At 42.3% G+C, this 27,991-nt stretch overlaps 1 protein-coding gene across 1 annotated transcript in view; it reads right to left on the reverse strand.

Moving 5' to 3' along the window:
- The window catches only part of LOC149159652 (NF-X1-type zinc finger protein NFXL2-like), a 304,457-nt gene that overhangs the window by 35,595 nt on the left and 240,871 nt on the right, over positions 1–27,991 (reverse strand). The window contains exon 12 of the mRNA XM_089434378.1: positions 16,489–16,575. Coding sequence (XP_089290504.1) covers positions 16,489–16,575 — 87 coding nt within the window. The remainder of the gene's footprint in view (positions 1–16,488; positions 16,576–27,991) is intronic.

The following is a 27,991-nucleotide window of genomic DNA, read 5'->3' on the forward strand; positions in this document are numbered from 1 at the left end:
GGGGGGTCTTGGTCATTGGCAGGGATTCCTTTTTCCCGAATTCTTGTAAAGGATCGGGTTTTATGTACAATATGTAATTTTTCTTTTGAATTAATGAATTAGAAGGATCAGCGCTTGCTTCAACAAAAAAAAGAAGACAACCCAAGCAAGAGTGAAAGAGCAATCACCAAAGACAGTTGAACAAGGACAAAAGGTTCAATGGGTTCCTCATCCAACTTCCCGGCTGAAGACAAGCTCCATGATAAATTTGACTATCATGTATGGAAGATGTTTCTTCATTTGACCTTGGAAGAAAAAGAAGTGATGGACTACGTGCAAGGTAAAATCCCTAAACCTCCTTCAAATGCACCGACTGCTACGAAGACCAAGTCCAATAGGCCTGAAGTCAAAGCAAAGAAGATTATCAAGGATTCCATTGACAAGCATCTGGTGGCCTACATCTCCAAATTAAAGACCTCCAAGGAGATCTACGACAAGTTGGTTGGCATGTTCAAGGTTAGTAATGCTAATCAAATTCTATTTCTCAAGAATAAGTTAAAGGATATTAAGAAGGGCAAGTACGAGGATATTCAATCCTATTTCTTGAGGATTATTGAGATCAAGAATGATCTTCTCTCGATTGGAGAATTCATTCCTAACAGGGAACTTTCTGTCACCACCCTTGAAGGATTCCCACCTTAGTGGTATGTATTTAGAAATTAGAACCACCGTCCTCAAAAATGATCAAATTCCTGGTTTTGAAGAATTGATGTCGAGATACATTCAAGAAGAAACAAGAATGGTGGAGCAAGAAATGCCTTCTAATAGAAGCAACCCCACTACTTTCTCCGCTCATGCCAACAGGAGAAATAATGCAAGGTCTAAAGGTCATTTCCATGGAAACCCTGGATCTGAGGGAGGAAGGAAGGGCAAGTGCTTTGTTTGCAATAAGTTTGGCCACTATGCAAGAGAGTGTCCAAATAGAAGGGACACATTGCATGATGATGATCACAATCATTCCAGGGGCAACTTTAACAACAACGATCAAAGGAATGGGAAGTCTAATGGCAAAGGAAAGAGGAATGCGGGACATCAAGGAAATGGTCGACCCTCCAAGAAATCAAGGAACTCCATGTATGAAGAATCAATGTTGTTAACAATAAGAAAAAAGAGTACTATCTTATATCGGCCCTCCCCACTGCCTCTCCTTCGGACACTTTGGGAAATTGGCTGATTGATAGTGGTGCCTCAAGGCACTTCACCAGATACAAGGAAGCCCTCTCTGCTCTGATAGAAAAGGAGACAAACTTGGAGATCATCCTTGGAGATGATGCCACCTATCCTGTGAAGGGAGTAGAGAATGTTACCCTTCAATTGAATCAAGGTAACACTATTCATTTGCAAGAAGTACTAGATATACCTGATCTCAAGAAGAACCTGGTGTCCATTTCAGCCATAGAGGACAAAGGATTCAAGGTGGCATTCATCAATGGAAAGGTACACGTTTGGAAAAGAAATTTTAAAGATGCTTTTACGCTTGGGTTCAAGGTTGACACTTTGTATCAAGTTGGAGGAAGTCCATTGGGAGCCATGCCTTCCGACACATCTCTACAATCTGAACTGTGGCACCGGAGGTTTGCCCATTTTCATTATAAGTCCCTACCCGATGTGAGACGTATGGTGACAGGTATGCCTGAGTTCAAAGTAGAGCATGAAGCTGTATTCTAGGATGTGTCGAAGGAAAACTTACAAGGGGACCATTCCCCTCAAGTAATAGCAAGACCGCAAATATATTGCAATTGATCCACTCCGTCATATCTGGTATGATGCTTGTAAACTCTTTGGGAGGATACTTATATTATCTCACCTTTACGGATGATTATTCTCACAAGACCTGGATCTACTTCTTGAAGAAGGATGAAGTGTTCACCTAGTTCCGACACTTCAAAGCCTTGATCGAGAACCAATTCGAGAAGAAAATCAAGATATTGAGGACCGATAATGGGACCGAGTACAAATCCAATGAATTCCAAGATTATTGCACAGAAGCTGGCATTAATAGGGAGACTACAATGCCATACACTCCCTAGCAGAATGGTGTGGCTGAAAGGAAGAATCACTCTATTGTAGAAGTTGTTTATGCCATGCTTCATGATCAAGGGCTTCTGAAGTTTCTATGGGCTAAATCTGCAAATACCGACGTGTGTGTTCAAAACCGATGCCTCATCAAGCATTGGACTCCAAGACTCCCGAAGAAATGTTCACTTGTAAGAAATTCGATGTCTCTCATTTTAGAATTTTTGGAAGTCCCGTATGTTTTCATGTGCCAAAAGAGAAAAGAAGCAAATTGGGTGCATCTGGGAAGAAAGGAATCTTTGTGGGCTGTAGTGAAAATTCTAAGCGATATAGAAATTATGTGGTTGGTCCAAGGAAGTCGAGATAAGTCATGATGTCACCTTCGACGAAGATATGTCCCTCAAGAAGATCAACAACCTTCCTATCCTAAGGAAGGACAAAGAAGTTGACACCGGAAATCAGGGAGCAAAAGAAGACGAAACGATGCTCGATATTGATGAACCTATGGATCCTATTGATCCTCCTGCTCATGAGCCCTCCTCCTCCAAAAGGAGACCCTCATGGCTTAGGGAGACTCTCGAAGATGCAGTGAGACACATTGCACCAAGGGGGACTTTCCGTGAAAGCAAGAAGCCGAACAGGTATCAAGGATATTTGACCACCGTGAGCACTATCATTCAAAATGAGCCTTCATCATTCGAAGAAGTTGTGAAGCATCAAGTATGGAAGGATGCTATGAATGAAGAATACGAGTCAATTATGAAAAATGATGTCTGGGATGCGGTCCCTAGACCCCAGGACAAATCAGTTGTCACGACTCACCTCTAAGTGGCTCTACAAAATCAAGCATGGAGCTGATGGAAGTGCAGACCCTCTCATTTACAAATGTAAGAGGGAGTTGGCTTTTGACTTTGAGATGAAGGACCTAGGACCAATGCGTTATTTCCTAGGGTTGGAGGTCTGGCAAAATCTAGGAGAAATTTTCCTCTCTCAAGGAAAATATGTTGTGAAGATATTGGAAAGATTTGGAATGGTGGACTACAAGCTTGTGACTACTCCAATGGAACTTAACTTTAAGAAGTTATGTGGTAGTGTTGTCGGACCTAAATTGGGAAATGCTTATGAGTATCGTCAACTCATAGGAGCACTGATGTTCTTGGTGAACTCTCGTCCAAACATATGTTTTGTAGTTAACACATTGAGCCAATATATGGTTGAGCCTCATCATATACATTGGATTGGTGCCAAGAATCTTTTGAGATATCTTCAGGGCACAATCACTCATGGATTGAGATACACTATCGGAGATGTGAGGTTGCATGGTTATTCTAATGCTGATTGGGTTGGCAATGTGGTGGATCGCAAGAGCACTTCTGGATGTTGTTTTTCTTTGGGTTCTACTTCAATATACTGGATGAGCAGGAAGCAGAAATCAGTTGCCTTGAGCACCGCCGAGGCCGAATACATAGTTGCTAGTATGGCCTCATGTGAAGCTGTCTGGTTGAGGAAGCTCTTCAGTGAGCTGTTTGGACATGTGCTGGATACCACCGTGATCCTCTGTGAAAACCAAAGTGGGATCCGATTATTAGAGAATCTCGTGTTTTATGACTGCGCCAAGCATATACACATTAGGTACCACTTTATCCAAGATATGGTACAACGAGGAGCAATAAGGCTCCATCACATTGGGACTAATGAGTAGGTCGTCGATATTCTGACAAAGCCCTTGGGGAAGGTCAAATTCTTGGCCTTCCGAGAACGACTTGGAGTTGTGGAGAGACCCTCTTATGAGGGTCCTGTATGAGATGGACATTGAGCTTTGGGAGCTCCAGGGGGCTTGGGGTATTTCTTGGAGTGATGAGCAACCATAGGGTGAGTGGTTCAGCCTTCCCCTAGTAGTTTGTTGTGTACGAGTGAGTGGTTCAGCGTTCCCCTGTGATACCCCTTGGCGACATGTAGGTAGGATGAGTGATTCATCCTTCTCCTGCTAAGACATCCTACCCATGCAGTATGGGACTCATGGGAGGTACCTCTCATCTGGACAATGAGTAGGGAAATGAGGGTAGGGACCATAGTACTACTGATGGACGCATCGTGTACTACCATACTCCCTATGCTAGGATGACCGATATTGATCTGCGATCAATGGGAACTGACTTCGAGTAAGTAAGAGTGGTATGAGACACTCTCATTTGATTGGAACTGACTTTGGGTTAGTAAGAGTGGTATGAGACACTCTCTTTTATTTGGTATTGACTTCGGGTCAGTAGAGAATGGTATGATACATTCTCGATCATTTCTTCTTCTTCATAGTTCAGCAGGGCAGAGCAATGCATTGATGGCATCGATAGTACAAATTGGTAGATGAATTCGCAAATGGAGTTCACCCTAGTTGAGAGGGAGTGTTAAAATTGGCAACTAGGGCCAAACGCCACATGGGTCACTTATTTATGACACAGTTGATATTTTTCTTCAATTCCTCTCTCCGAGAGGTGTAGGATTAATCTAAATATCATCTGATTTTGACATGTACAAATGAAGTTATGAATTTATTTTGATCATGGTCAACTTGTCAAGATCGGCCAACAAATTTATGTAGGCTCAGAAGCCCAACAATCACATCTATTCATCCTCAACGTTGCATATAAATAGAAAGTGACAGCCTCATTTGGACACACTCATCTTCACATTTCTCTCTCTCTCCTCATTGACTGGGTACGGATTTCTAGGCCTCTCTCTCTCCACACATTCGAAATTTCAAAAGAGAGAAATTTCAGGAGGCCGAAATTTCAGGAGAGCGAAACTTCAAGGAGGCCGAAATTTCAGGAGATCGAATTTCTGGACAGTTTGACCAAGCGTTGACCAACATGCATTGACCTCTTTTGACTACATTTTTGTGAGGGCTATCTCTGTTTGGGCAGACCGCATTTCTGGGCACAGAAATTGAGACTAAATGTTGATTGCTAACCAGCATTGACTGTAGCTAGGGCTGACCACGGGCGGGTTGTTTGACCAGACTTTGACTAGGCTGAATTTGATTGTTTTGAAGGTTGTTTTATCTTGCTGTTTGAAGGCCGAAGTTGACTAAAGGTGTCCAATTTGCTGACGGTCAAATCTGCCCTATTGACCAGCGTTGACTTTTCTGGTTAGGGCTCTTTTGCTGCTGTTATAAATTATCAGATTTGTAAATTGCACTATCTCTCTCTGTTGAACTATTGAAGACTAAAAGAAGATTTGATCAAGAGTTTCCCCACATTGGGGTTTGTCCCTGGTTGGTGCCACATCTTGTGTCCTCTTGTCTTGGCTTGTCTTCTACTGTTTATGTTTATGTTCTATCTACATTTACTATCATGTTGATGTGATTGCTAATCTGAATATTGATACTAGGCTAATAAAGAAATTGAAGTAAAATTGCTCTAAAGCATAATAGAACATACCATTGTTGCCTAAAATTAACAGAACCCCTGTGCGGAAACCCTTGATCAATTCTTCTTATATTCTTCAATAGTTCAGTAGAGAGAGATAGTACAAATTACAAATCTGATAATTTATGACAGCAGTAGAAAAGCCCTAACTAGAAAAGTCAACGCTGGTCAAACAGGGCAGAATTCTTCCTCTAAGCAGCTCGGTCAAACCCAGTCAACTTCGGCCTCCAACAACAAACCCAAACAATCCAAAACAGTTCAAAAAGTCCAGTCAAATGCTGGTCAACGAAAGTCAAACTGCGGCCAGATCTAGGGCAGTCAACGCTGGTCAAATGGGAGGTCAAATCACCTTGATTTCAGTGCCCAGATCTGTGGCCTGCCAAGGAGAAGATGCCTCACCTAATGCGCAGTCAAAAGGAGGTCAACGCTGGTCAACGCAACCCAAAATACAGCGTTCTGAAATTCAGTCAACACAGGTCAACACAATCAAACAGCCAAACAAAAAATTTCCTTCCTTTGCACGTATGAGAGATGTTGCCCAGATTAGCGTACCCAATCAAGTGAGGAGAGAGAGATGTGTTGAGATGAGATGATGAAAGAATGACTTGAGGTCTCCTTTTATATGTAACGTTGAGGATGAGCAGGGAGTTAAAATATCTGTTTTGCTTGCTGGCCGACCTTGACAATTTGTCAATAATACAAATAAATTCATATCTTCATTTTTACATGTCGGAATCAGACGATCTTTAGATCAATCCTACACCTCTTAGAGAGAGGAATCCAAGAAAAATATCAGCTGCCATAAATAAGATGACCCATGTAGAGTTTGGCCCTAGTTGCCAATTTTAATAGATGATCAAATTGATGATGCTTTCTCAATTTTTTTACCTATTTATTTAAAGTCATGCAAATGTAGCTCTAAAGCCAAGACAAACTTTTTAGGAGAATTTGCTGAAATACTTGAGAAAGATTTTCAACCATTACAAGTTCGTATTCAATCCCACTGCCTTCATTGTCAAAATCAGCATTTTGAACTAAAATTTCTGCTGAAACAAGAAGTGGTAGTGCTGCCTTTTGATATTGAGATCGAGGAATGTTTTGAGAATGGGTTTGATAACTCACAGATGGAATTTTATGATGGCAACGAAAGCATATATACACTGTCAAAGCATGATGATCAATTTGCAGAATACTTTTAAGATCAACCAATAATTCATGTATTTCATGATCCCATAGTTGTCTATAGGGAGGAATTGTTCACTATAGAGTTTCGATCATGTTTCAACTGTGAATATCAAGCCTACAATCAATTTCCATTGCCCTTACATGTTCCAGTTTTGATTCTACTGAAGCATAGTCAAGAAGCCACGATTGCACAGCTACTGGACTAGTTGCATTGGCATTTTTGTATCACCTAATTATGCTTTTCAGGGATCAACTTAGAGTAGGTTGCTTTGTATATAAATACGCTCATAGGAATGAGCACACTTCATTTTTCAGTTGCAGTAGTGTCTTTCTAATGTGGATTTTATTTTCAGTCTATATATTGGTTATATTGCAACAGTTTGGCTTCAGCTGGAGAAGGTCGCATGTCAGAGCAAATTGTAGTTTGACTCCATTGCCCAATGGATCAAGCTACTATTCTACGGTGTTCTTGGCACCTCACAGGGAGGATGTCATCCCCATTGGATCCAATGTTAGGGTCCAATAATATAGGAATCAAAAAGAGTTTGCCTCTTACTATTCATCCAAGAGGTCTGCCATACTCTGCTATGAATTTGCTGCAAAATTGACTGTTTTTGTCATCATTTTTAAAAGTTGTTTCCGACCAAATGGAGCTGAATTTTGGAAAACTGAAAGAGGTTTTTTCCACGAACGGGCCAAAGAACAAAAAACTCCTTCAGTTTTTGCACGTGTCACATATTGGAAAAGTCGAATGCATTTTTACAGACTATTTTTTAGGTTTTGGCATTTCCAGTTTTAGTTATTATGTTTCGATGTAGATTGTGAGAAATTGGAGAAGCATTTTTGGAAACTAAGAGAGGTTTCTCTCAAGGACACTCTCCTCTACAAAAACCTGTCTCCATTTTGCAACATCTATCCCAATTCAGGATATATGAGCTCGTAGTTTAACCCTATTTTTCCATAAATTCGGTGCCCTCTGATGCACAAACATATCAGTCAACTCTATTTTGAAAAATTTCGAAATTGGAGCTTCGAGAAGTCATTTTAGTTGTTGGATAGCTATTGATAAGTTAAAATCATGTAGTTTGAGTTGTTAAACAAAGATGCATTGTTTGAGTTGATGTTTCTAAATTGCATTAGTCCTGATATAGCAGTTCCTTGTTTTTTCCTACATAGCAAGTGAAGATGCATTGCATCTGGACCATTCATCTTTTATGAAGTGAATTCGTCCACCTAGAGTGGCAATTGGAATTCCTATTTGTATTTAATGATGTAAAGACATGAAAATGGATTGGTTGGTTAGATTGGAGAGGAAATGACAGTGTCCATTTTTTAATTTTATCTAAGTTTTAATGAAATTGGTCGATTAGAAGTACCTGGTTAAATCTTTTCAGAGATTCATGTGATTCAGCTCTCTTATGTGAGTGTTTCCTATTTTGTGTGTGTTATATTTCTTCCTATGATGTTTAAATGAAAAACTTGTTTCAGAATTCATCTACTTAACGGTGCACCTCGGACCTCCCCGAAGTGAAGCAAGAACTCCCTCAGATGGAGTGAATGGCCCTCCTCCATGGGGTGGTGGTGGTGCTCCTCTTGATGACGGTGCCCCCTCATCTCTCTGATCTGCGCCTAACTCAACTGTTGAAGTTTCTAAGTTTACTTAGTTAGAAACCCTCCATGCACTTTATCTGATTTATTCCTACCTACTCGTTATTTTTCTTTAACAAGTTATTTACAATGTAAATACTGAAAATAAACACTAGTGCATGCTCAACATATTACAGATCAGCAACTAAAAGAAACAAGAACAAAAACACCACATGAAACCATTATTTTTGGACTAATGTCCTCGTAAAAACCCAATGTGGGAAAACCAATGCAGCTATCTGAGGGTTTTCTTATTAAGCAATATCAGAGTACAATCTGGGTGTCGAAACTGGCCTACCCAACAGAGAATTTCCTTAGCAGTAATACTTCTCGGTTTCTGACAAATCTATTGGCTAAAACCCCGGATAATCCTTCCGACAGCTACTCAGCACCAATCTGCCCCAGAAACCCCAGCGTCTGCCCAATTTGGACTACGTCACCCTCTCCTAGCCTAGCGTTGGCACTACGTCAGCCTATCTTGGCCTGCATCAGCCCCAGGAGGCCCTGCGTTAGCTCCCTGAGCCTCTACGTCAGCTATGCTAGCCCCTCTAGTGCTCTGCACAGCACTTAGTTGCCTCTGCGTGGCCCTACGTGAGCACTGGTTGCTCCTGTGTCTCTCTCTCTAGATGCTCTGTTGTTATCCCGGCACTATCTCTGCCTCTATCTCTTTGTACTCAATGCCCCTCAGCTGCTCTCCCGATCACTGATTCTATCTCTCATAGCAAACCCCGCTATAGAGAATAGAATGACTAATCACTCTGGTGTATTCTCAAAGTGACCCTCAAGCCTCCTCTTATACTTTTCCTGTTGACAAATCAACGGTCGAGATTAAGTCCCTAATCAACAACTAAGATTAGATTTGGCTTGATCCATGTCTTTTGGACCATTCTAACACAGATTAAAACTTAGGGACTCCATTAAAAATATTAATTATTTTAATATCTCCTGATCTGTTTAGAATCTGCCCAAACCCTTTCTAGGTATTGGAGATCTCATGTGCCCCAACCTCTCCACCAAATTTCGTGGCTAGAGCACATACGATGCTACCCCAAATCAAACTCCCTCTTAGCGAGGACTGTGCTCTAGCAATACTCCTCACTGAGTATTTCTTTGATCATCCAGCATTGGTACCTGTGCTGATGCTAGGCCTTCTTTCCCAACATCCTCTACACTGCTGCATCCTGTACTGTTGCCCATGGTTCTGCCACTACCACGGTTGCATCTGTACGACAGCTCCCTCTGCATCTGTGCTGCTACTGGTCCTTCCTCCCAGCACTGCACCTCCTCTCATCATGTTGCATCGTGTTGCCCACTGGTGCATTGCAACTTAGTTACTGAGAAGTAACTAATTTCCCAACTGACCTCCCTATCGGGCTAGAAACACCCACTGATGTTGAAGCTCCCTCTGCCGCTGACAAGTGCTCCCTCTCTAACCTTTGTGCTGCTGCAACAACTCCCTACATCTCACACCGTTGCACACCTCTCTGTGCCTTCTTGCATTGGTGCAACACTCTTGTGCCTCTCGCACTGCTGCAGCCTGCTAGATCTGCGCTATCTCAAGACTATCTCTGCACTGTAGCTCTCTCTGCCGCTCCATCTGCATCCGTCTCTACCCACTCAGTCAGTCCTGCTACTCCTCGTCGAGGCTCCCGTAGCAAGGTCTAATCCAAGAGGCTAGGTACCTTGAGGATCCTGCCCCTCATCGCCTGTAGTCCATCTTACTACAGCTCGATGTCTCCCCACTTCTGCTCAAGTTGTGCATGTGCACTCATGGCACAGTCATCCTCTGTCAAAACTTCCTTCTATGCCCGTGTTGGCACTGCCTTAGTCTCGGAAGACTCTCCCTTACTCTTCTTCCTTGGACACTAGGTCGCATGATGACCCAGCTCCCCACAGTGGAAGCACTTGATCTTGGAGAGATCTTTCTTCTTCCGCTTTTCCTGCTTTCCCTCAGATGTTAGGGCCACATCCTCCTCCTCCTGCTTGACCTTGATCCCTTTGCAACTGTTACCTATCTTCGACTGTCGTTTGATCTCTTCTTGGCGAAGAGTTGCCCACATCTCGTCCCAAGGTAGGAGAGTCCCTCTACCCAGGATACTCTGGACAAATACTTCCCAATCTTCTGAGACAACATTTAGGGTTGTCCTCACCATAAGCTCCTAATCTGGTGTCGCTCCTATAGCAGTCAACTGGTCTCGAATCTCATTTAGTCCTCCGAGGAAGGTGTCAATCAATTGACCCTTCTTCATTTGATACGACCTCATCTGGTTCTCGAGCAGCATTCTTCTCTGCACAAAAGTATGTTGGTACAGCTTCTTGAGAGCCTCCCACATCTCAAATGTCGTTTCCTTCTCAGCTATATGTGGTACCACATGATCCTTGACCCCGTCAAGGATAATGCACTTGGCCCTCGCCATCACCTCTTCGTACCTGTCATTATCATTAGGGTCGACTGGGACAGCTATTACCTTCAAGGCGAAGTTCTTGACACGATTCCTGTCAAGCACTGATAAGATTTTGGCCTTCTAGACTGCGAAGTTCGATGCTCCGTCTAGTCTATCCTGGTCTCTTACCCTATGTAGTGCCATGATGCTCCTCTACTTCCCTCCTGGAAGTTCTCTGTTCGACTCCTTTGAGTCTCTACTTCCCGTCTGGAAGTTCTCTTCTGGACTCCCTCTAAGTCCTGATTTCCCTCCTGGAAATCCTTCTGCCGCTTGTCGAGATGCCCCCTACTCTGATCGACTTGTGCAGCTGCACTTCTGATCTGGGTTCCTCGGCTAGAAACCCTCGGTAACAACTCCTCTGGCCCTACTCTATCAGGTACTATTCTGACTACAGTACCTCACCAGCTCCACTCTGCAATATTCGTGCAGCGTTCTAGACCCCAGCAACTGCCTCTCTGTGAACTGCGTTAGCCCCTCTTTGCCTCACGCTAGCCCTGCGTTAGCCCTGGGATGCCCTGCGTCAGTCCTCTGGCCCTCTACGTCAGCAATGCTGACCTCTCTAAGGCCCTTTGGTGCTCTGCGCAGCACTTAGCTGCCTCTGCGTGGCCCTGCGCGAGCACTGGCTGCTTCTGCGTCTCTCTCTCTGGCTGCTCTGTTTCTATCCTGGCACTATCTCTGCCTCTCTGTCTCTCTATACTCAATGCCCCTCAGCTGATCTCCCGATCACTAATTCTATCTCTCTTAGCAAACCCCGCTCTAGAGAATAGAATGACTAATCACTCTGGTGTATTCTCCAAGTGACCCTCAAGCCTCCTCTTATACTTTTTTCGTTGACATATCAACGGCCGAGATTAAGTCCCTAATCAATAGCTAAGATCAGATTTGGCTTGATCCATGTCTTTTGGACCATTCTAACACAGATTCATATTAATAGTAAATACACATTAATATTTTATTTTCCCTAAGTTTAGACTTAGGGACTTCATTAAAAATATTAATTATTTTAATATCTCCTTATCTGTTTAGAATATGCCCAAACCCTTTCTGGGTATTGGAGATCTCATGTGCCCCAACCTCTCCACCAAATTTCGTGGCTAGAGCACATCCGATGCTACCCCAAATCAACATCAACTTCCTCACCCAACTCATTGTCTGAATATACCTCCTAGTCTCCTCATCTAAATGGCCACGTCCACTATCCCTCTGAGGTGGCCGAATGTCTCTATTCCCTTGTGGGGAAATTGGTCTCGTGCATACAAAGGCCTTGGTCTTGGGCACTGCGTCAATCATATCTCGGGTCATGGAAATAGCATCCAATAAGGACAGGAGCTTATAGGCCCTCACCCAACCACGCAATGGCTCAGCAAACCCCTCCACAAACAACATAATCAACCGAGCCTCCGAGATATTCGACACCATCACAGCCAACCTCTGGAACTCTGAAATATAGACCTTTGCACTGCCTGTCTGTCTCAAGTGGGCCAACTCCCTGAAATGTAGCTCAGGGTCCTTCCTCTCAAACCTCTCAATCAGTCTCCTGGTAAACTTGGTGTAAGAGGTGATGTGAATGTGCCCCAATGTAATCAGCCTATGGTACCACCATTCATGTGCATCTCCCTCCAGATGTAGCGTAGCAAACTGGATAGTGTCCATCTCTCGCATGGGGTTCAGGTGAAAGTAGGTGTCTAGCTTCTGAACCCATGCCTTGGCTGAACTTTTTGCCGACCCATCATAGTTGGGGAGTGTAACCTTCCCCGCTATCTTCTGCACCTCCTAACTAGAATGCCCCCCTCTATAGTGAATCCCATCTTCAGTGGAACACCTCTCCTTAAGGTGAATGTACTCCCTAAAGGACATCACTTTCCTGATCCTGGAGTCTAGTCCCTCGTACTCATCAATACCCGATGCAACTGAGTTCACTAAATATGCAACTGGGTTCGACTCTGTCTCATGCTCTAGCTCATCCACAAAATGAGACATTGTAGGACGGCCTACTTGGCCACTCAAAGGGGTGTGGGGGGGCTGGAATGTACGGTTGCCTCCCCTTGTTGTGGAACCCCTGTCACCTTGGGGTTTCGCCTCTAGCCTCCATTCACCTGCAGGCCCATCACCCATTGCATCATATCCATCATCAGTTGTCCCTGCCTCAACACTTGTCGGTTGGTCCTCAGCAACTCCTTTAGGACCCGATTATGATCTCCCTATCTAGGTTGTTCGTTGTCCTCCTAGTTCTCCATGTCTCCTCTTATGTTTTCTACCTCTATGTCAGAAAATGGGTCTGGAGCTCCCTCGAACCCTGCCTCTTCCTCTTCCATGGCCCCTCTGGAAAAACCACTCCTTGGTATCTGGGTGGCATCACCTACTCTTGTTCCCCACCCTGGCCAGGAACATGCTCTGATACCACTATAATATTCCTAATAGGAAAATTGACAGTGATATTAAGCAAAAATACACATGCAAACAGAAATTTTCAGACAGCCATTAAACACCCAGAATTGCACCAGAACTACCCCAAAATTCAACCATTTTATTATATATAAAGAGGAGTACAATGCATGAAATGTGTGCACCTGGGCTTCCCAAGGAAAGCTAGACAATCCCAATTGAGAAAATGTTGCCTGGATACAGAGGGAACAACTCCTCCAAAAGGTACTACGTTGGCCCTGGAACTTCTGCATTGCTGGCTGAAAGGAACACCTGTTTGAGCCTCCAAAAATGCCTAGAAAATTCTACCAAATTAATCTTGGGCTCTCCACCAAAAACTCAAAAAAATCCAGAAAGGGTTTGATCTAGTTCTGAATCACCCCCACTGCCAGAAAATTATGGCCTGTTGGAATTCTGTCTCTGCAGCCCCTCCAAAATGTTGAGAAATCTTCCCCAATCAACCTTCTTACACTCCCAGCTCAATGCTACCCCAAAATCCTTCCCCAAGCCTTCCCCACGAATTTCTTCACCATGAACTGCACAACCCAAGCTAGCTATCGTGCAGGAACTTCGACCTAAGCAAAGCACACTCTCCCAGCCTATAAATTCTTCGGGAATCCACTGCAATTTGACCAAGGGAAAGACCTACAAAGGCTCAGTGCTCTTGTCACCAAAATGCTCTCCCACAAGACTACGTGGCTCCCTTTTCTGCGTCCAGACTGAGGCAAAGGCAACTCGTACCACCTGCAAATTGCTCCCCAAGCCTCCACAAAATTATGGCAATACCTCCCTAGGGTGGCACTCGTGGTCCACCGAAGAAAGGGTGAGATTTCCCCTCGAAGATCTTTGGTGCTGAATAACACTTTGTGACTCAACTAAACAACTTGAGCAACAATGGTATAGTTTGTCAAATTAGTAAAAAGTCTAAATAGCTGCCCTCATCCTCCTATTTATATTTGTTGCCTTCCCTTTTCTTGTGGGTCCCTCCATCAAATATTTCGACCTCCCTTAGCAAAATCAATTTTCCCTTCAAGGGGTGCATATTTCTTGAGGGGTGGCCCCCACATTCCACCAACTCAAATATTTGACCCACTTTTCCTAAGTTGGTGTCCAAAATTTATGTTGGCTGCAAAATTGCAAAATTGTAGTCTTTCCCTCAGCAAAATTTATTGAGAAGGGGCATTACATAGGGATCATCCACATGGGTGGGTAACAGTGTCCATCATGGGAAATATTTTACTAGACATTTTAGAAGGCAAGTCAATGTTGTAATTCTTATCATTCTTATCATTGTTATCATTTGAAATTTTGAATGAACAACCAACATCAACCATAAATGCCAATAACGCATTATGCAATTCTTTCAATTTTTTATTCTCTTCATCTAAGTTTTGCTTGATTTCTTCTTGGCTTTGCATGATTTCATCCTGATACTACTTGAATTTGTCCATACAATATTAAATTTTGCATTACTAACCCTCTTTATTCCCGAAGGTTTGCATGAATGTGTCCTTGTCAAGGGCTATGATACCAATATAATAATCATAAAGTTTCTTATATGGTATGAGACACAAATTTTTAAAATATAGTAATACATATTGAATAATTGATAAGATGATTACAATGATGGAGACCCCATTTATAAACATATTATAAAGGTTATCTCCCAGAAGAGTTGTTGCTCTTGATCATTTAGGAAACTTTATTTATAGAAGGTTATTAATATTAATTATCATTGCATTTATTTATACCTCATTATTTATTATATGACTTATATTCATTACAAAGAGATATCCGTATCTATGCCTATCACCATGAAGGGACCAATGCAAAGCCTCACAAAGTCCTCCAAAATGTACTCCAGGTTAAGGGTGGTCTCGCTACACAATCGCAAAGGCCAAAATGATGAGCCTCTTCAAAAAGGTCTAGATTCTTGACAAGACCCAGTAGACAATACTTAGTATGGTGTAGGCCCAAAGCAAAGATCTCTTGGAGATAAGGTGTGTGTCAATTTGAATCATATGGCATGAAGTTTGGCTTCTTACCAAACTAAAACCAACAAATTCAAGAAGTGGGGAGTCTAAACGGTGTTTATTGCCTACACAATGGAGATAGGCTAAAAGAATGAAGTGATGAGACTAACAGTATTCGATCTTGAGATATATCTCTGGACCATCATGTCAACAATGTATACAAGTAGGAATTTCTGGTTGAGGTAGCAAAACAAAATCACAAGAGAACCCACTGAGTCCTAAAACAGGTAGTGATACCTTCTTAGAGTGTTTCCTTTTGCATGTTCATTCTTGAACAATTTCTACCAACAGCAATTGTGTTATCTTAAAATGAAGAAGGTTTGCCTATTGAGTAGTGAATTTCAATCTTTTTCTAACTAACATATTTTGGCCTCACATTATTTGGAACAATGACCTCACAACTATACACAAATACTTTATTTATTTAATTCCAAGAAAAAAAGGCCTCTCCTTGAGGAATACTCTAAACTGAAGTTGAAGGTATATCAACTCACGTGTCACTCATATTTTGATATAACACAGCTTAATGCCCATTTTGCTTGGTTTGACAAATGAAAGAACAAATAGTTAAACAGTTGATTACTGAACAGAAATCTTTAGTGGGCATCTGACCTACTATGTCATGAACGGAATTTAAAGGAAAACTTTCCTTAAAGCTTGTAAGCATTGTTTTTAAGTTTTTACAAATTTGAAAGTGTACAGTTCACTTCTATGTGCTGTCATGGAATAAGAGGGAATATCAAAATAAAGAAACTTCATTTCATTCAGTCAATTTGAAGAAACTGAGACTTTGATTTCCCATTAGTTATCTTGGTATAACCAACAAAACAACGTAGATATATGGTGCAAGAAAACCATGACTATTGTATACCAGTGTTCATCCCCAACTATAAGTATTCAAATGGAGCCGTTTTACAGATTAAGATTTTACAAGATGAAGGCACCTATATAAATTCATAGTATTGACAAAATAAGCTTCTGACATCGACAGCATTAACAAAGCAAAGATTAACCAGCGAATAGAACTCCAGAGAGGATCTTGATGCCTTACATTGTACTAGTATGTTCATCAGATATTTTGATGTTCCATCATAGTCATTCAACCATTTTCTTTAGAATTGTTTTCATAACACAGTTCTTTTGTACAAGTAGACCAGGTTTCTCATTAAACAAATACTGATTCACTGAATATGAACTATGAAATCATACCCTGGCCACATAAGAAAATTCCAGAACGTGGATGGACAATAATGAATGGATAAAGAAGCAACCCACCTGCAATTTTGACTGCTGACCCTTTGCCTGCATTTGATCACGTCGCTTTCTTCGCTTTGTTGCAGTGACCGGTTGATCCACCTTATCCTTTCGAAACACACAAGGTTTCATTACAAAAACAAACAAATTTAAATAGAAACCCTATAACCAACTTCCTCAAAGGAAGATAAAGATGTTAATCAAGTTAATATAATTAAAATTTGTCTCTATTAATAATGTGAGCATAATTTCATGTTTCACAGTGTCAGAAGCTTTTATTTTGACTTGGAAAAGAAATACATAAACATTTTAATCAGCTGATGATTAGAAACATGGAAAATGCAGATAGAAAATAAAGAATTTCAATCAGATAAATAGTCACAAGTGGTGAACTGTTTTCACCAAGTTGAAATAAGAACCATCATTGAAAATAACTAAGTTAATAGTCTGCTAGAATGATAAGAACATCCTACTCAACGCTTATATAACTCAGAAAGGCATCCGTAATAACATCCAAGAGGTAAAATTCTCATCAGATTTTGGAAGGAACTTGATTACAAAGAAAAACAAACAGATTCCAAGAGTTCAGGGTGTGGGTGTGGTATCGGGTTCCGGTTTAGATTTGGGTAGGCATTTTCGATAAAGAGTTTACCAATTTGGGAGTGCATCAAATGAACAACTCAACTTACAAGATCTATTCAATAAAATTACAATTCCAAGTGGTGTTGGGGGCAGGTGTTTTCACCCAATTCATGTTAGGCTTGTTTTGTGTGGTATTACATCTAATCTCATCATCCCAATTGTATCCAGGCCCTATTCATACCAGATGTGATAAGGGATAGATTCAGAGGGATATAGCTTGCTAGTTGTACCCAAAATGTATAGAATTTCCACGATCTTGGGTCTAGGTTAGAATCTTAAAATTACTGACACTACCAAACCAAGAATCTCAACCAGAACTACTTTGCACAGTGGAAAATATAAAGCAGTAAATCACATGTACACAAGTATACACATTTCTAACAAATATTGTACAATAATGTACAACCCAATCTTCGCTATATTAAACCAATCTGAATAATACAACAGTCTATGATATACAAGATACAATGAGAAACTTCCTTGCAGCGTCTATGTCGTATCTTGTCCTGCCGGTCCTTCACTCCCGTATTGCTCACTAGCTGCCCCTTAGTCCTTCAAAGGACAACACATCGAGACTCTAGGAGGGCTGCCACCTAACACTGCTGCAAGTCACTTCTGTAGCATGTACACAGGCTGATCCAATCTGCTCTCTGGGTAGGCCTAATCCTGAGCTCCAGTCACCTTATTCCATCAAGGTACTGCACTTTGGCACCAATCTTCACCCAACCTTCAGCTCCTCTTCGTCACTTCAAGATAGCTCGTCTAGGGCTACTTTGGGCTATCAACACGCTGCCCTCCACCAGACCAATGATGCCCAATCCTTCACTATAAGTTTTTCTCCTAATTAAGGTCTCCAACTGCCCACGTTGACCTCAATACATGGCACTTATAGGCTGCAATAATCTGATCCAAACTGGTCAACAAACTGCGACCCAACATAAAACACAAATACTGCTCCAACTCACTGTTTAAGGGTCTTCTTGACTGCTGCAACTCTAGGTCTGGTTAGGGCACTAAATGCAGTCCTAACAGCCCTCATAAAACTGCTGCAACAGTCCTCCTTTGGTGCGGATTCCCTTCTCCAGCAAGCCCTTAGCTCCACGCTGCCTGATTTCTGCTACAGCACCCTTGAATAGGCCTTACAGCCCTTCTATCTTGCCCAGAACAGGCCTGCAGTGGCTCTAGGGCCTGCGGCCTCCCTAAACAGGGATCTCCACCCTCAAAACATCCCTTAAAACAGTCCTTAAGGCTGTGGTTTCTCCAGCAAGGGTACTCGGCCCTTCTCCAACTCTCGGTCACCCTAAAACAGGCTTCAAACAGCCTCCTTCTCCCACGCTGGTTCTGCCTCTCCCTTGCTGCAGCTAACCCAGAAAATACCTTGCCCTCACCGAGTTCTTCACTTGTCTTTTTGTTGCACAAAGGATGATCTAAGTCCTCACATCCACCTTCTATTTATATGATAAATGAAGGGCTCCACGAATTGATGAAGAGACATGTCTCTTGGAAGAAGCCTACATGACTTGACTGCCCATAATTAATTGTCAATTTCAAAAATTTATATCTTCGTTTCTAGAACTCCAATTTGAGTGATCTTTGGAGCATTGGAATTGGCAAGCCAAGCTCTATCGCCTCAAATTTTATCATGCTCAAATTCTTCATGGTTCTGGCCCAAATCCCAATGGGTGCAAAACCCCTACCTTGGGTTTCAAGCCCACAGGTGACCCTTATGGTGCTTTGCCCTCCAAACTCCGAACCCTAGGGCTTGGAGTACCTCCCAAGCTACACAAATCAACACTCCCTCTTAGCAAGGGAGGTACTTCCAAAACTAGGAAGTAACTCATCATCATCATCACTACTCGCAACACTTGCCCAACTCTTGGCGCTCACAATTGCAGCAATCCATGTTCTGTGAACTACGCCCTTCTCGGAAGTGTCGCTGTCACTGGAAGCATCTTGCTTCTTCTTCTTTTCCTGTAACATCTTCCACTCTCTCCATAATTCCTTCTTGGCAGTTGTAGGAGCACCCTTGCTCCCCACTAACCACGTGCTCTTCTTTGCCTGCAAAGTCTCCCTCTAAATCTGCAAGCTCCCTCTAGAACTTGACTACCTCTGAGTCTCTAGAATTTGAACCTTCTTCTCGGGAACCTGTACCTGCTCCTTTGAAGCCTACACCTGCACCTGCACCTACTCCTGCTTCTCTGGAACCTGCACCTGCTCCACCTGCTTCTTTCCATGATCCACAGGCTTGCTCGTCAACCTGTAGAGACCATGCTCTCTAACTCCGAGTACAATCCCATCGAACTTAGAGCCTCTAGGCCTGAGTCTTGCCTTCCCATCCTGGAACAAGACCTCAAACCCCTTCCTCTCGATCATTGAGACGAAAATCACACTATATCTGAGTCCTGGTACAAACAGTACATCTTGGACCCGCATCACACGTCCTGTCTCCATCCTGAATGGCACAACACCCGATCCTCGGATCTCCAACTGACTCTTGTTGCCCAACACCATGTGCAACTTCGAGTCCCATTCAGCTAGAGTCTCAAAAACCTCCTGTGACATGTCATATGTTTCGTCGCACCACTGTCCATGTACCATCCATCCTCATTGACAGTACCCTGCGAGAAATGAGAGATCATAGCAAAGTCCTCCTCCAATCTCCTGGTGAGATCATCTATCTCAGCAGAAGTGGCAACACCAACGACCTGCTTTCCTTTCTTCTTCTCGTCATCTCCCTTCTTCTTCATCGGACATCTCGACGAAAAATGACCCATCTCGCCACAGTTGAAACACTTGACCTTACTCAAGTCCTTCTTCTGCTTACCCTTCATTCACGCTGCAAGTGCCACGTCATCATCAAAAGTCTTCTTCTTTGGATGAAGATCCTCATCTCGCAACTCTTCCTGAATGAAGTCATCCCACAGCCTATTCCAGTCTGGCAACTTCTCTCTAGCAACAATCCCTTTGATGAAGGGCTTCCATTCCTCAGTGAACCCTTTCAAAGCAATCCTCACCATATCTCCATCTGAAATAGTCACACCGACAGCAACAATCTCATCTTTGACCTGAGAAAATCTCGTCAGATACGAAGTCGTGCCTTCACCATTTATCATCTTGGTGTACTTCAACTTACCCTCCAATATCAATACCCGGTTCTCGTTCTTATTTTGGAACAAATTCTAAAGAGCCATCCACATCCCATGTGTGATGTTCTTCCCAGACAAATGAGGTATTAAGGCATCCTTCACACCATCTAGGATAATCAATCTCGCCCTCGTATCCAAATCCTCATACACTTCCAGCTCCTTCGGGTTAGTTGGCTTCTTGATGGCTTTCTCGGCGAACTCTCAGATCCTATTGACTTGCAAGACCAACTTGATCCTATCCTTCCATGGACTATAGTTGGACAACCCTTCCAACCTGTCCTCATACTGGATACCAGCCTGCAACTTCGACATTGTCATCTACAATGTGACCAACTCCCTCTTAAGTTGTACTTCGTTGTGCACAACTCTGATTCACTAACTTCCAAAGTAGCTCAGACACGCTCTAATACCATGTTGAATTTCCACGATCTTGGGTCTAGGTTAGAATCCTAAAATCATTGACGCTACCAAACCAAGAATCTTAACTAGAACTACACTGCACAGCGGAAAATATAAAATTGTAAATCACATGTACACAAGTATACACAATTTTTAACAAATATTGTACAATAATGTACAATCCAATCTTCGTTATATTAAACCCAAGTTGGCCTTATGAGGCCTGATATGATTGATGATGAAGACTTATGTCTCATGATATTTGTACATTTGACGAAATCTAATAGAAGAAGAAAAATTGATTTAGGGGTTTTCTCCCTTGTGGGGTTTTGCCCTGGTCTCCGACCAAAATCCTAGTGTCTATTGTGTATGCTTTTCTTCTGTTGTTCCTTACTGTTATGTGCATTGTTAATGTTATTGTTCTCTCTACATAATTGCTAATGATGATATAATATTCTGGGGTGAATGTAATGTGAAATTGTTGAAAAAGTTTAAAAATGCAATTATCTACAACAAAGAACAACCTAGCCCTAAAATTAACACCTACAATGAAATGAGCAAGAAAAAAGAATGGGAAAGAGTAGGAGAGGGAGGAGAAAAAATACAAACAATGACAAAAAAATGAGGGAGTTTGGGGTTTGCACTTACCTCTTTAGCTTTTTACTACTCCAAAGTTCAAACTCTCCTCAAGCCCTTCTTCTCCTCTCTTCTTCAAGCTCTCCAAAGATGCAAGAAAGAGGAAAAGAGGGGGAAATGCCTTTTAACCCCATCTATCCTTTCCCTAAATCACCATAAACCTACCCCCAACCCAAGTTAGATCACAAAAAAAATTAAAAAATAAATAAATAAGTGGGCCTCCGCGGTGTTGAAAATAGTGTAACTAGGTTCGGTCTTCATAATGACAAATCTTGTAATGATGTAATTTTGTATCAAGAAAATTTTTATATTTTTGCTTGAGACATGGGTTTCATGCTCAAGAAGTTTCTTGGTCTAGTTGTGGCTCCCATTGAGAGCCCTAGGTTGAGTTATGTAAAATGAAGACAATCATGTATTGTTACACTTATGAATGTAATTGTTGTAAGTCAAAAAGTCCTTCAAGATCATCAATGAAATACTCCAAAATGTACCCACCGAATTGATGCAAAGAAGCCGCTGGAAATTATTTATTTGGACAGTCTAGAAGCCTCCTATCATGTCGGCCTAGTCAAGGGATCATGTCGGCCTAGGAGATGAGAACACAAGCCTATATAAAGGTAGCGTTGATACCTCCTCCAACACACATCTATCTCATTCTCTCAAGGAAGGATATATGAAGAGAAAAGGTCGAAGAGAAGAAGCCGCAGTACAAGAGGAAGTTTGTTCCCTCATCCGAAATCACTTAAGAAGTCTGTTCCTACATGCGGAAATCAGATCCGAGCTAGGGCATCATCTTGCATGGGCATGTTGTTGGGTTAAAGGCTCGATCTTGCAGCAGTTGGGAGGAGCAAGCTATCTAGAAGAAGTTTGCAAGGAGAACAAGGTCATAGAAGGGTTAGAATAGCCCTAACCCTCCTCGCATGTATGTACTGTATGCTGAAGCTGTCAAATCTATCCTCGTTGTTCTAGGACAGTCACTCTCTCGGCATCAAGAAGGCTCGTTCCAAGCTCAAGGCAAAGGGTCATGATATGTGAGATCAATCTCCAAGGAAAGCGAAGACATAGGAAGGCTAGGTGAGCCTGTCCTTGATTACATTTGTGGACTGTCATAGTGTTGTTGCAGACCTACTGTGCTATCTGAAGTTGCAACAAGAAATAATTGTTTGGGTACATTTTGGAGGTATTGTCATTTGATTTCTGAAGGTGTTCTTGAGTCAAAGTTTGGGTCTTGGAATTCATCAATAAAGATTCTATAAGAAAGAGTTCGAAGGGTTTTTCCTCTCATGATTTGGAGAGGTTTTTGCCCTGGCTTGGTGCCAATATCTTGTGTACTCGTGCATTGTTGATCTTCTTGTTTTGATAGTGTGAAAATTCTATCACTGCAACAACTGATTTATTTTACCTACTTATTTGCCAATAAGTTATTTATGAAAAACCCTTCAAGAAATATTAAAATAAATTATGCTGCAGATATAACACCACAATACAGAAACAAACACATGCACAAGAATCAACACATCAACACAGATATTTTGGACAAATGTCCCCGGAAAAACCTAATGTGGGAAAATCAGTGTAGCATAGGAGGATTTTATTATTCAGCAATTCTTCAGTACAACTGGGTGCCAAACTAGCTTACCCAACAAAGAAAAAATTCTCCAACACTTCTCCCACCCTCAGCGTCAGGCTTACTGGCCTCTACGCAATTCCCAGACCTACTGCAAAAGCTCCTGCCTCTCTGTGTCAGCACTGGGCCTCTCTGCGTCACCCATGCAGGCCTTCTAGTGACGCACAGTCTCCTACCTCTGCATCTACCTCTCCAACCTCTGCACTGGTCTTCTGGTGTTGATCCCAACTCTCTGTTCCGTACTCGTTGCCTCCTGTTCCTCCCCAACCACTAGTTCGAATTCCTCAGCTAACCCCGCTCCAAAAATCGAACTGGTTGGCCTCCCTCGATGTGTTCTACAACTGACCCTCAAGCCTCTTCTTATACTTTTCATGTTGGTCCTTCAATGGCCGAGACTAAATCTCTAATCAACGACTAAGATTAGATTTGGCTTGATCCATGACTTTTGGAACTTTCTAGCCCAGTTTTATATTAATACCCATTAATATTTTATTTTTCCTAAGTTTAGACTTAGGAACTCCATTAAAAATATTAATTATTTTAATATCTCCCAAACCGATTAGAATCTGCCCAAACCATTTCTGGGTCTTGGCGATCTCATGTGCTTTATCCTCTCCACCAAATTTCATGGCTAGAGCACATCTGATGCTACCCCAAATCAACACTCGCTCTTAGCGTGGACTGTGCTCTAGTAATACTCCACACTAAGCATTACTCTGATCATATGGCATCGGTACCTTTGCTGATGCTAAGCCTCACTGCCCAACATCCTCTACATTGTTGCATCCTGTACTGTTGCCCATGGCTCTATCACTGCCACTGCTACATCTGTATTGCAGCTCCCTCTGCATCCGTGCTACTACTGGTCCATCTTCCCAACATTGCATCTGCAATGCAACTCCATCTGCATCTTTGTTGTTGCTGATCCTTCTTCCCAACACTGCATCTGCACTGCAAACTCCTTCTCATCATGTTGCATCGTGCTACTGTTGACTGCTACTGCACTGCAACATCATACCCATTTCTGCTATTGAAATGGATTCTTTATCATCCCCATCTTCTCCCTGAAATAATCAAACTTGGTTCTTCCAAGGGCCTTGGTAAGGATGTCTACCACCTGTTCTCCTGTAGGAGTGTAGCTCAACTGTACAGCTCCTCGTTGGACACAGTCTCTGACAAAGTGACACTGGATATCAATATGCTTTGACCGATCGTGAAACACTGGATTCTTAGAGAGATTGATGCAACTGTGATTATCGCACATGATCCTGGTTGCCTCCATCTTTCTTCTGAATAGGTTCACAACCAGTTTTTTAAGCCATATGGCCTCACACAAAGCTATGCTTGCAGCCATATATTCTACCTCTGTTGAGCTCAGAGCCACAGAGTTTTGTTTCCTATTGCACCAGGAGGTCATTCCTAATCCAATGTTGAAACAATACCCAGAGGTACTTTTCCGATCCACTGAACTTCCCGCCCAATCTGCATCAGTAAATCCACTCAATCTAATATCCTTACTCCTGGTGTACAAGAGTCCATAATTGATTGTTCCTTGTATATATCTGAGAACATGTTTGGCTTCTGCCTAATGCGCCCTCATTAGTTCTACCATGAACTGACTGAGGGTGTTGACAGTGTAACAAATGTCAGGCCTGGTATTGACCAGATACATCAGGGACCCTATGAGCTGTCTATATAAGATGGGATCAACATCCTTGTCTTTTGATGCATCAATCTTCTTCCAGTTGGTGATCATTAGAGTAGCCATGGGTCTACAATCCCCTATCCTGAATCTCTTCAGGATTTCTGTAGCACATCTCCCTTGCCTAAGGAAGAGCTCTCTCTTTTGCTGCCAAACTTCCAACCCGAGGAAATAATGAATTCGTCCCAAATCCTTCATATCGAATTTCGTGGCTAGATTCTTCTTGCAGTCCCCAAGGAGCCTGGATGATCCTATCAAAAAGAGATCATCCACATACAATATTAAGATTAGAGGCTCATTCTCTACAACCAGATAGTAGAGATTTGGATCTACGTCACTCTTGACAAATTCCATCTTCTGCAAGTAGCCATCGATTCGACCGTACCATGCTCTATGTGTCTATTTCAGCCCATACAAGGCTTTCTTCAATCTGCGTATATGAGACTTCTTCTCATGTGCCTCAAAGCCCTCTAGTTGTTCAATGTATACCTCTTCTTCTATCACCCCGTTTAGAAATGTCATTTTGACATCCATTTGATGAATCTCCCACCCCATCTGTGCTGCAAGAGATATCACGGTTCTAATAGATGTATACCTGGATACCGGGGCGAAGGTCTCTTCATAGTCGATTCCTTCCTTCTGAGCATACCCCTTAGCCACAAACCTGGCTTTGTATTTCTCAACACTGTCGTCTGCAGCATATTTAATCTTGTAGATCCATCTCGAACCTACCACTGATCTGTCTTGAGGCCTTGGCACTACCTCCCAGACATCGTTCACCATTATGGAGTTGTACTCCTCTACCATCGTGTCTATCCAAACCTGATGTTGAGCTGCCTCCTTGAAACTGGCAGGCTCCCCATCCTGAGCTACTAATGCCTGATATCTATCTAGTTGTTTTCGCTCCCTCTTATTGTTTCTTGGCACACCGATGAAGTCCTCTGCATCTCGCAGAATCTGACAAAGTTCCCTGCTCGTTCTTCCTCTGCCAGGAGGTGCTTCTATTAGCTCCTCATCCTGAGATTCTTCCTGATCCGAGGAAGAATTCTTTATTTCCGTTGGTTGAAGAGGTTTGACCAACGGCTCCTCTTTTGACTGCTCCTCAGAAGGCATTTCTCGAGATTTTCTGAAAGCCCTGTCCTCCATGAACTTCACATCTCGTCGAACTACTACCTTCCTGCTCCCTGGAAGATAGATTCTGTATGTCTTAGCGTTCTCGCTATATCCCACTAGATATCCTTTCTCTGCAATTTGATCCAGATTCTTCCTCTTTTCCTCGAGTATGCGGCAATATGCTAAGCTCCCAAATATCCTGAAATGACTGACTTCAGGCGTCTTCACTGTGAAAACTTTCTCTGAAATAATCTTGCCTAATGCCCGATGATGAGTCCTGTTCTGAACATAGACTGTTGTGTTGCATGCTTCTGCCCACAGGAATTTTGGCATATCCTGATCATACATCATGGCCCTAGCTGCTTCTACAATAGTCATGTTCTTCCTTTCTGCTACTCCATTCTGCTCCGGATTGTAAGGAGTTGTCCACTCTCTTCTGATGCCCTCCTTAGCACAAAAATCAGTGAATTCCTTATCGACATACTCTCCACCATTATCTGAGCGCAAAACTTTTATTTTCTTCCCAGTCAGATTCTCCACCAGAGCCTTGAACTCTTTGAATCAACAGAAAACCTCGTCCTTGGTTTTCAGAAAATAAATCCAAGTTTTCCTTGAGTGGTCATCAATGAAGGTAAGGAAGTACTCGGCACCACTAAGAGCTTTAGTGGACATAGGTCCGCAGATATCTGAGTGTATCAATCCTAGTACACTCTTAGCCCTGTTCTTACTTCTAGGAAATGTTGCTTTAGCATACTTTCCCAGAGCACATCCTCTACATACATCATCTCGTTCTGTACTAAGATTCAGAACTCCTGTTACAGTGTTTCTGAGAATTCTCAGAGCCCCATGATGCAAATGTCCCATTCTTCTATGCCATAGTTCGTTCAAATCCTTGTCTCCATGACTGCCTATTAGTTCCATTGGTGATTCTAGTTGTAGTCTGTACAAGCTGTTAATTTTGATCCCAATCTGCACTTTCTTTTTCCAGCTTGGGTGTTTGACGTATACTTTCTCCTTGATGAAGAAAACGACATAGCCTTTTCCTTGAAGTTGCAATACGGAAAGTAAATTCATCCCCAATCCTGGTACATGCAGCACATTGGTAGCACAAAACCGCTCTCCCATTTCTATTTGAAAAACTATGGTACCCCTCCCTACTGGAGTACACTTTGCCTTGTTCCCCATGGTGATCTGAAAGTTCATCCTCTCCTCCCGATAATCTGAGAAACATTCCCGGATTCTCGTCATATGCCAAGAGGCTCCACTATCTATATACCATACTTCTGATGATGCAGAACTAGTCACACAAGCCACTTCTTCTTCTAGCCTAGAAGCCAACATAAAGAAATTGAAGTCACTGTCTCTTGTGCAATTTTCTGAAATTCTGTGCGAATCTCCTGACGTAAATGCCTCTGCATCATGGTCTCGACCCATAATTGATTTTCCCTTCCTATCTCTGATTACTTGCTCTAATACCATGTGAAAATTCTATCACTACAACAACTGATTTATTTTACCTACTTATTTGCTAATAAGTTATTTACGAAAAACCATTTAGTAAACATTAAAATAAATTTTGCTGCAGATATCACACCACAATACAGAAACAAACACATGCACAAGAATCAACACATCAACACAAATATTTTGGACAAATGTCCCCGGAAAAACCCAATGCGAGAAAACCGGTGCAGCATAGGAGGATTTTATTATTCAGCGATTATTCAATACAACTGGGTGTCAAACTGGCTTACCCAACAGAGAAAAAATTCTCCAGCACTTCTCACAACCTCAGCATCAGGCTTACTAGCCTTTACGCAGTTCCCTGACCTATTGCGTCAGCTCCTGCCTCTGTGTCAACACTGGGCCTCTCTGCTTCACCCACGCAGGCCTTCCAGTGACTGCACAGTATTGCCTCTGTGCCTGCCTCTCCAACTTCTGCGCTAGTCTTCTAGTGTTGATCCCAACTCTCTGTTCTGTACCCGCTGCCTCCTGCCACTCCCCAAACCACTAGTTCAAATTTCTCAGCTAACACCGCCCCAGAAATTAAATTGACTGGTCTCCCTCAGTGTGTTCTCCAATTGACCCTCAAGCCTCTTCTTATACTTTCCCTGTTGATCCTTCAACGGTCGAGATTAAATCTCTAATCAATGACTAAGATTAGATTTGGCTTGATCCATGACTTTTGGAACCTTCTAACCCAGTTTTATATTAATACCCATTAATATTTTATTTTTCTAAGTTTAGAGTTAGGAACTT

The sequence above is a fragment of the Pinus tabuliformis genome, chromosome 5_2 (genome assembly GCF_031772625.1).
Source record: "Pinus tabuliformis cultivar Carrire ecotype Pingquan chromosome 5_2, CPIR1, whole genome shotgun sequence".
In the NCBI taxonomy this organism is placed as follows: Eukaryota; Viridiplantae; Streptophyta; class Pinopsida; order Pinales; family Pinaceae; genus Pinus; species Pinus tabuliformis.